Source organism: Pistacia vera, unplaced genomic scaffold (assembly GCF_008641045.1).
Source record: "Pistacia vera cultivar Batoury unplaced genomic scaffold, PisVer_v2 Contig108, whole genome shotgun sequence".
Classification (NCBI taxonomy): domain Eukaryota; kingdom Viridiplantae; phylum Streptophyta; class Magnoliopsida; order Sapindales; family Anacardiaceae; genus Pistacia; species Pistacia vera.
Genome location: NW_022195115.1, coordinates 698,770 through 709,223, shown reverse-complemented (window position 1 = coordinate 709,223; position 10,454 = coordinate 698,770). Strand labels below are relative to the sequence as shown.

The 10,454-nt window shown below is 35.0% G+C and overlaps 1 protein-coding gene across 2 annotated transcripts; it reads right to left on the bottom strand.

Moving 5' to 3' along the window:
• Nucleotides 1-3,059: 3,059 nt before the first annotated feature.
• On the bottom strand, nucleotides 3,060-9,358 carry LOC116134017 (cell division cycle protein 123 homolog). Of its 2 annotated transcripts, none has more exons than XM_031419666.1 (3): nucleotides 9,052-9,358; nucleotides 8,855-8,946; nucleotides 3,060-4,396 (listed from the first exon to the last, which is right to left on the bottom strand). In XM_031419666.1, exon 3 carries the CDS (start codon nucleotides 4,338-4,340, stop codon nucleotides 3,333-3,335), a length of 1,008 nt encoding a protein of 335 aa, XP_031275526.1. In that variant the 5' UTR covers nucleotides 4,341-4,396; nucleotides 8,855-8,946; nucleotides 9,052-9,358; the 3' UTR covers nucleotides 3,060-3,332. The 2 variants fall into 2 exon arrangements, with proteins under 2 accessions (XP_031275526.1, XP_031275528.1); XM_031419668.1 differs by having other exon boundaries at nucleotides 8,855-8,936.
• Nucleotides 9,359-10,454: the final 1,096 nt, after the last annotated feature.

Below are 10,454 nucleotides of genomic sequence, written 5' to 3'. Positions count from 1 at the left end.
CATATTATATGGACGGGGGTCCCCAATTAAAGGACACCTGTCCATAAGTAAAATAGAATAAAATTTTTTTATAAAAATTAGGGACGGCCGTCCCTTCATTTTGGATGGGCGTCCCTTATTCAAAATATGAAAATAAAAAAAGAAAAAAATTTGGGGACGGCCGTCCATACATTTTGGACGGTCGTCCCTTAAGTTTGGACGGGCGTCCATTAGGAATGGACGGCCGTCCATTAAGTTTGGACAGGCGTCCATTCGTCCATTCCTAATAGACGCCCGTCCATACTTTAAAAAAAAAAAAAAAAAAACATTCTAAACACCTTTCTTCTTCGCTCTTCTTCTTCGTCTTCATTCCCCATCTCCTCTCTTTTTCTTCGTCTTCATTCCCCCAGCCTCACCTTCCTGAACATTAGTACCTCGGATACAAGCCAGAGCTTGTTTTACCAGTATCAACATGGCCCATAATGTATTCTTAGGCATTCCACTTGGGTGGACAAGGGCTCTTCTGTCTACTCAGTGCAACATGGACCAGCAAAGCTCTTTTCATTGTTTTGGCTGTTTCTGGGGATGCAGGAGAAGGGACCAATGATTTTTGCTGTGGATTAAAGTTTGCGGCACGGTCAAGCCAACTGGGAGTTTGTTAGCAAATACAGGAACTATACCTTCACCGAGGAAAGGCAGTGGGTACAGGAACTTATTTGCCATACAATGGACCTCCTTCATGGCTGTAGACATCTTTACTTCATAAATGGAATACTCCATCTTAGGGCTGAGCTTATCATCAGGCACTAACTCTTTGCTTTCCATTATTCACCGGCTTCCTAATGAAATTGATTTTTGTAGCACTGACCTCTTTCATCTCTCGACTGGAACTGAACTTAAAATTGTAATAAGTAGGCACAACATGCTTAGATACAATGTATGGAGGTTGAGATAAAATTAGAAAATCCCCTTTGCTCTAGGCTGAATCGTGCTTGGAAAGTTCCTGTACCCATGGTATGAAGAGGTCCTTCATATCAAAGCTCAAACGTGGGTAAAGCCTGAGTGGCCTGGTGAATAAAACGACCAATATATCCTGTAAGGATCTTTCTCTCTTTTTCCCTTAAATAAGCAAGGCATTTCTCAACTTCTGATTTCACTTCTAAATACAATTCCTGAGCCTTCTTCCCGTCTCTTAATTCACTCCCCTCCCTCAAAACAAATTAACAGTGAAATTTATATTGTTTGATGAACATAATTATGTAAGGGTAGGAAATGAAAGGAGCATATATACCTTGTGTTTGAATTGGTTTTCCAAAATAATAATAGAACTTTGAGGGCCTGGAACTTTTGGTATACAATATGGTATGTGGACTGGCGGTTTGCCACCTCGCCTGTCGTATCACTCCTACATGATCACATGATTTTTGAGAAATATTTGATAACCGGAAAAAGGAAATGGGCTCTAACTGATTATATACCTCAACTTCACTGTCTCATTTGTCTTTTCTTCTATTCCTGACCCGAAAAAAGGGATCTTCTTTTGGTCATCATAATCAAAAACTACCTGAAAATAACGACTATGCAATAAAGTTCCATGGAGGCAAGTGAAAAGGTGCGATAAATATGAAAAAAACACAATGATTCATAAACAAAGCCATAGGTAAATGCAAGTAATAAATATCTCGTGGGAACTAATAATTTTTAACAGTGATAGTGATGAACTGAAGAATATAGTTATCAAGCTTAATTGAGCAAAATCATCTTCGCCAACAGCACCAAATGGTATGATTTTGGCTTCATACAATGGACTCCTTCATACAGAAGAATATAGTTATCAAGCTGCTGGATTGTATCCGAGGTACTAATGTTCAGGAAGGTGAGGTGTGGGAATGAAGACGAAGAAAAGAGAGGAGATGGGGAATGAAGACGAGAAGAAGAGCGAAGAAGAAAGGTGTTTAGAGTTTTTTTTTTTTTTTTTTTTTTTCAGATATGACGGGCGTCCATTCCTAATGGACGCCGTCCAACTTAGGTCGTCCTACAAATGTATGACACCGTCCCCAAATTTTTTTCTTTTTTATTTTCATATTTTGAATAAGGACGCTCGTCCAAAATGAAGGGACGGTCGTCCCTAATTTTTTAAAAAAAAAAGTATTCCATTTTACTTATAGACGAGCGTCCTTTAATTGGGGACGTCCGTCCCTGGTATATGGCCCCCGTCCATATATATGGACGGGCGTCCATGTGAGTGAACGGTCGTCCAAATTTGATGACGGTCATTCACTAAAAAAAAAAATTGTTAAAAAAATCAGAAGCGTATTACACGTACGTCGTACACAATTTCGATGCAGTTTTTTCGGATAAAGCATATAATACATAAGCCTACATATGTTTGCCTAAACCTAACCTAGGTTTACCTCAAGGTTTCCTAGTAATATATATCTTAATATCCAATTTGTAACGGTTGATATAGTCAGTGATATTAGAAGTGCTTTAAGTTGTTTAAACGGTTGAAATAGTCGGTGATTTTGAACAATTGGTCCAGTGACTCTCGTGCTAAGTGGGAATTTACAAACATAAACTTCTCTATTTGTAAATTAATAATTACTTTTATAGCATTCTCAAAAGTGATTAATTCTGAAGTAATTAACAATCCCAAGAAACATAAAATTCAAAACATGTTCACAGCAACATGGGGACTGCTTTTTTTTTTTTTTTTTTTTTAAATAATTCCAAGGAGTCTCAAGCCACATGAAATAAAATCTTTATAACAATTTATTTGGGAATTCTATCATATATTATTTTGATTTGATGAAATCATTCATCATCTCCAATATAAAATATTAGAAGACATTGAATCACCAAGTAACAGATGACATAAAATATGATTTTAGTGAATTACTGTCACTTCAAATCTCGTGTGAAAATATAGTTTCTTTCTCACACAGAGGAAAATCTAATAAACAAGCATACTAAATATCTGAAATAAACATAAATGGACTTCATTAGAATGATATCTATAATGCAAATTACTTGTACAAATTCTTTCATAAATCTCAAAATGCAAACAAGAATACCCTATTTTAGTGTCATTTTGCCAGTCAATATATATTTTCCATTGTCTAAAGGATTAATGTTCCCCCAAGTCAGAGGAATAACAAAGAAAGGAAGGACCAAGGAGAGAGAAAAGGTTTATAACAAGTAAAGATTTACCCTGCACTTTTTTTGTTTGGAGCAATACTTCAGTGACTGTATAATATAAACCAGTAACTGATGTCATTTATAGGAAAAATATGAAACAAAACAAGCATAACTTAGTACATCAAAACTTTCAAAAAAAAAAAAAAATCGGATCCTCAAGCACCTGCTTCAGGTGCTCGGGTTTGTCGATGCAGCTCCACATCAGCATTCCTAAGAAATTGATCCCAACCACTCCCTTCACTGGTATCCAAGTAGTCATATGGCACGGCTGTCTTTATACCTGGTCGAACACCACACTGGCTCTCCACAATTCTGAAGGCCACAGAATCGCTTTCTTCTCTAAGATTCTGCTCCAATTCCTCCCAGGTAAAAAGTAGTGGCAGTGTAAATGCACCCCAAGGATTAAAATCCAAAACCTTTACCCGCTCATCCTCCGTAACATAAACATCAAATGTGTAATTTTCCGATTCAAATTTCTCTCTCAAGTTGTTAAAAAAAAAATCTAGAATCAATGCTTTTAGATCATCTTTCTTCTCACAAAGAGCAGGATAAAATGTTGTGACTTCACGCTGAGAAATTCCAACTAGGCATTGACCCCATACGAAGCATCGAAAATCCATCTCTGGTCGTAAAGACGGATACCACTTGCGAAGAGCAAGAAAGAACTTCTGGGGTCTTGATAAGGTTCTATCACTACACGAATCGTATGCATGACACAGATCATGTACCAATGAATCTGATGATCTTAGCAAGAGTGCAATCTCACTAAATGAAGCGCATCGAAGTGTCCCAGATGTGCTAATCCAAGAGGAGTCTTTTGGTGCACTCCAATTCAACTTAGGAAAAACTGCACTGCCAAGGGATTCAATGGATTCCCTAATCTTTACTTCTAGTTCCGGAAAAGAAGGGGGAGATGACGGCTCAGCTTCATCCCCAGATCCTTCGGATACCTGATAGTCTTCTTCCTCATAAGGATTATGGATTCTATTGGGAAGGGCATCATCGTTTGAAACAGAAGCAGGCAGGACGAAAGGCCCAGAGTCATCCAGAAGATACTCAACAAAAGACTCTGGAAGTTCGTGAATCAGGGTTTTAATGGACACAGATTTAAACTTCGGGTACCATTCTTGAATCTGGCACCGGTTCACTTCTTCTTCCTTCATTGATGAAATTGTAGATAAAGAACTTGTTTTTATCGTGCCTGAAGTTACTCTAGTATCTGTTATACAACAACCAAATCACAATAACCACAAATTTAATCATCTATTTCCCATGAAAATAGTAATAACGCACTTTTATAAGCCAAAATTAATTCCAAATATATGAAATTGTTAACAACAGCACAAAACAATCAGAAATTCCTTAATCAATCTATATAATATATTCAGTAGTGATTCTAGATTCCTCCAAGTTTCCAACCCAAACCCAGAAGATTAAGCAATAGAACATCAAATCTGAAAATCTAAACTAAGAGTTAGGCTATTGCTATGTTGTGGGATAATTGATTACTTTAAAACCTAATGTAGCCCTCGTTCTCCCAGTGCATAACAACAGTACCAGTTCACCAGCCGCCAGAAAAATCATAATAAAGGAACAAACAAACCCAATACCGAACAAAATAAAATAAAATAACACCTCCTTTATTGTTAAAACCCATACACTGTGCAAGCAAAATAAAACACACACCGGAGAAGATTCCATGGGTTTAAGGGGTGAGGGCCAAACCTCTGAGGAGGCAGCACTGTGCTTAGGGCCATCTCAAAAACATTTATGATGTTAGGCAATAATTACTTTGCGGTCTTCTAATAATATAAGCATATATTAAAAAAATTATTTCAGATTTATTTTTCTTTCTTTCTGAGATGGAAAATCACTAATTAAATAAGTTTAGAAATCAAATCTTTTTCAATTGATAATATAACCAAATTACCTAATATTTCTTGTGACATGATTGAACACAAATAATGAATTGTAGAAAAGCATCTAGAATTTTCATCTCTTGGGAAATCTAAAACTTGTCTAAATGAACATTTCTCAACTAATAAATCACGTAATCTTATGTTTAAATTATTTCACTACGCCGGATCATAAATATTTTTAATAGTTGTTTCATCTTTATCATTAATATTTTCATTCTTGTCGGTTGGGATTTCTTCTTCTAAATTTTAAAGATATTCTTCAATAGTATTTGATGAATTTGAATTGTTATCTTCAAAAATTTCTTCACAATTTTCAATTGATTTTTCATTTAAATCTTAATTTGGTTTTTCTAGCATTTATTGTTTCGTATTAATAACAAATCTATCAAGTGCACCTTTTTTGGATTGAATCGGTTCATCTATTCTTCTTTTTTTCATACGTTTTCAAATCCAGACTTTCTAGTAGACATTTACATTCAAAGAATAAATAATTTAGAGCCCTTAATATTATTTTACTAAAATAAAAATAATTATAAAAATGCGAGGAACTTTAGCACCTGATTTATGCTCTTTTGATTTTGCTTTCTAGTGATACTCTAAAATCTTATTTTATTATCTTGTATAAAAATAAGAATGTATATGACACATTCGCTTGACCAAATATCACTTGCTAAACCCAAAAAAATAAATAAAATAAAAAAAAAAAAAATTAAAGCTTCCACAAACAAGCAACAGCTTACCAGAACCAAAAAATGAAGAAATTTTCATCTATAGAGATAAGGAAGCTGAGAGACGAGATGAGAAATATGAGTAAAATGAGATGAGAAAGCTTAAGAGTAAGAATTAAGAAAATTGAATTTTTTGAGTAAATTGAGGGATGTGACATAAGGGGTTGTCAATTGGGAGAGAGGAGATTGTGATTTGACATTTGAGAGATTACAGCCAGTAATGTGTTTCAATAGAAAAATAGAGTCGACAATTTGTATGTGTAAAAGATATGACAAAAATAGACAAAAGGTTGGATTTCATTAGAAATTATATAACAGTGGTACTTTTGTAAATATATGTAAAAAGCTTATAACAAATTTGGGCTCTTTTGGCCTTTTTTTAGGCCCCTTGGGCCGACTTAGATAGGAAATTATATAATCATGATATTTTTCTAAATATATTCAAAAAACTTATTACAAATTCGGGCCGCCTTTTGGCCCTATTTTTTGGAGGCCCTAGCCAGGTGCCTCACTTGCCTAGTACTTAAGCTGGCCCTAACTATGCTTTTCGACCGAGTGGGTGGACCGGTTCTATAGATGTGGGGCGCAAAAGTTGAGACAGGAGAGGTGGAGGAGAAGTTCAGCACTTAGGGAGGCTTGTGTGGGTGAAACTACAACTGACAAGTGAACGTGGTTTTGGAGGCCGAGAAGGGCGTTGGGGATTTGGCTGTGTCACAGTGATGGGTTTGGGCGTTCGGGATTTGGCTGTGTCGCGGTGATGGGTTTGGGTTTGGGTTTTCTTTTGTAGGATCAGGATTTAGGTTTTTAATAAATTAAAAAAAATTAATGTCATTTACACTGTTACCCTCTTTACTGTTAAAACTAATGAAATATTCCTTACGACAGACAGTCTCCTATTGAGGTGAGCGGTTCTTGGTACCTGTTAGAATTGCTAGGAACCGAAACCGATCGGTTCTTCAATTCTTAGCATAAGGAACTAGAATCAAAACCGATCTATTCTGGTTCCTGGAACCGAAACGTACATTTCAGGTTCCGATTCCGTTTCCAGTCACGAGTATCCTACAAAATTACATTCAGTCAAGGGCCCCCAAAACATAGGGCCAAAAAGTAGGGGTGTACAACGTCCGATTTTGCATTTTTTTAATCCGATCCGGCAATTCGGATCAAGATGAAACCTGATTCGAATCGATCTAGATTTCGTCTGATCCAGTTTTGATCTGATCCAAATATTCGGATTGGATAAACCTAATATTCAATTTTGATCCGAATTTGTATAGAAAATATCAATTTGCCCCCTAAAATTTTGCATTACTCTTCAATACCCCCTACTACATTAGCATTTCATTACATTTTGACCCAGAAGTTATCATCGTATTTCAAAACATTCCACGTACTTTACCACTTTTCACCTAGGATCCTGATATAACTTCTTAAAACTTGTAGTTATGGACAAAACCGAATCGGATACGAATATTCAGTTTCTTTGCAGAGCCGATCCGGTATTTGATCCAAAAATTCGGATCTTCCAAAATTGATATCCGAGTCCGATCCGAATTTTCCAATATCTGATTTTTTCGGATTGGAAATCTGATTCTTTTGAACACCCCTACCCAAAAGGGGCCCAAATTTGTTATAAGTTTTTTTAATATATTTACAAAAATATCATTATTGTATAATTTCCTATCCAGGCCGGCCCAAGGGGCCCCCAAAAAAGGCCAGAATTGCCCAAATTTGTTATAAGCTTTTTACATATATTTACAAAAGTACCACTGTATATAATATCCCATCAAATCCAACCTTCTGCCAATCTCTCTCAAGTCTTTCTGTTGAAACACATACAAATTATCAGCTCTATTTTTCCTTTGAAACACGTTGTCGGTTGCAATCTCTCAAATGTCAAATCACAATCTACTCTCTCTCCCAAATGACAACCCCTTATATCACCTATCCCTCAATTTACTCAAAAAATTCAGTTTTCTTAATTCTAGCTCTTAGCTTTCTTATCTCATTTTACTCTCAGATTTCTCATCTCGTCTCTCAGTTTTCTCATCTTTATAGACGAAAATTTATTCTTTTTTGTTTCTAGTACATTGTTGTTTGTTTGTGCAAGCTTTGATTTTTTATTTTATTTTTTTGGGTTTAACAAGTGATATTTGGTCAAGTGAATGTGTCATATACATTCGTATTTTTATACAAGGTAATAATATAAGATTTTAGAGTATCAGCAGAAAACAAAATCAAAAGAACACAAATCAGGTGCTAAGTTTCTTGCAGTTTTTATAATTATTTTATTTCAGCAAAATAATATTAAGGGCTCTAAATTATTTATTCTTTGATTAGAAATGTCTACTAGAAAGTATGAGTCCGGATTTAAAGAACGTAAGAAAAAAAAGGATAGAAGAACTAATTCAATCCCAAAAAGTACACTTGATAGATTTGTTATTAATACGAAACACCAAATGCTAGAAAAACCAAATGAAGATTTAAATGAAAAATCAATTGAAAATTGTGAAGAAATTTTTAAAGATAACAATTCAAATTCATCAAATACTAGTGAAGAATATCATGAAAATTTAGAAGATATTTCAATCGACAATAACGAAAATATTGATGATAAAGATGAAACAACTATTAAAAATATTTATGATTCAGCATAATGGAATAATTTAGACACTAGCTTATGTGATTTATTAGTTGAGAAAGATACAATTAGACAAGTTTAAGATTTTTCCAAAGATGAAAATTCTATAAGCTTTTTAACAATTCATTATCTACCTTCAACCATGTCACAAGAAACATTTGATAATTTGGCTAAATTATCAATTGAAAAAGATTTGGTTTCTAAACTTGAATACAAAAAGTTAATAGTGATTTTGCATCTCAAAAGGCAAGAAAAATAAATTTGAAATAATTTTTTTAATATATGCTTATATCATTAGAAGGCACCCAAAATAACTCTTGCCTAGAGAAAGCCTTGACATTCACCCAGATGTAGATTCAACAGACAGACACCAAAATCTAAAAAATTACCTTATAAACTACAGGTGTAGAATCAAGTGAACTATAACTGCAGATGTAGCCTCTCCGTTGTCTCTTTCGTAAAAAATCCAAGCTGCACACACCTAAGCAGAAATTCATTCAGTCCAAACACTTTTAAACTCTGGTTTTAAAGCAAGTGAACAATAAACATTCATAGAAAGCCGGAAAACAATTAGAAGAGGTCATACCTTCGGGCTTCGGCTTCTGGTGAATGGAAATGTGCAAAGTGCAAATGGAGATTGACTTCAATGACGCAACACAAACCACTCAAATCAGTAAGCAAACGGAGTACCAGAGGGACTGAAGGAGAACACGAACTATCGTACTCAATGTTTAATCGAAATCTCGGTTGTCTCTTTTTTTGAGTTTTTTTCGTTCAGACACCGAAATGAAGATGATGGAGTGATGGAGTGAAGGTCACCACGAAATTGAAAACTGAAAAAAAATTGATTTTTCCCAGAAATGCAGAAAAGAAAACCTAATTGCTTAATTGAAAAACCACCGGTAAAGTTTTGTTTATGTTTTGTGTAAGGGCTTAGCTTTTTGTTTGGGCCTTTTGAAAATCTTTTTTGTTGTTCGCCTAGGATCCTTGGGCTTTTGTTTGGTGTGCTTTGGGTTGGGCATGTCCAAATTGCTTGCTTAGTTTGTACTGTACGGTTCTCAAGTCGGTTTCGATTCCTTCAATGGGTGGAACTAGTACTGGAATGATACAGTACCAATTCCTACCCGAAACCAGCGGTCCAAATATCTATCGATTCTGGTTCGACCTATTATTTATGTTCACCCCCTATAATTATGGATACAACAGAGAGGGCGTTTGGTTGGAGGTTATATGAGATTACTGGAGTTATGTCATCTTATATTACTTGATTACCATGTTTAGTTATCAAGTAATATAAGATTCTGGTAATCTTCAAATACCAATAGTGATTACTATTGATAATATTGGAGGTAATCTGATTACATCTATTTTCTTAGGTATTGTAAGATTATTTGGGTAATCTTTTTTTTTATTATTATTATAATTCTATCCTTCATTAATAAAATTTTATGACAATAATACCCTTATTTTTAAATTTATTTACATGAATCTTGCTTTTACCATTTCACCCCCATTAATTAACTTTTTAGACAAAATTACCCTTGAAATCAAAATAAATTTTAGTTTACCCAAGCCCCCCCCCCCCCCCCCCCCAACCTGCTATCAGCTGCTGCCAGCCAAACCACCGTCAGCCACCATGGGAAGTCTCTGAAAGTCACTTGGAGTCGCTGTGAGTAGCCCACTATGACCGAGAGGCCCTGATATGGCCGTTTCTGTATACATATCTTCTTTCATTGGCTTAACTACAGATGTATGAGTTGTTGCATATTATAGTTTTCTTTTATCATTTCTTTTATTTTAATTATTAATATTGAGCAAGGCTTTCTTATGCATACATGTCTTCTTTCATTGGCTTAATTTTACGTCTTTTTTAGGTTCTAGAATTGGCTTGTCTAAGGTGTTTTATGTAATATTAATTTACATTGTTTAATTCTAAAAATAACAAATATTGACACTCGGTTTTGGTCAACTAGGAAAGTCGTCTCTCCC

Excerpts from the sequence above, each read along its gene's own strand:
- LOC116134017 (XM_031419666.1), bottom strand. The coding sequence starts at position 4,340 with ATGAAGGAAGAAGAAGTGAACCGGTGCCAGATTCAAGAATGGTACCCG.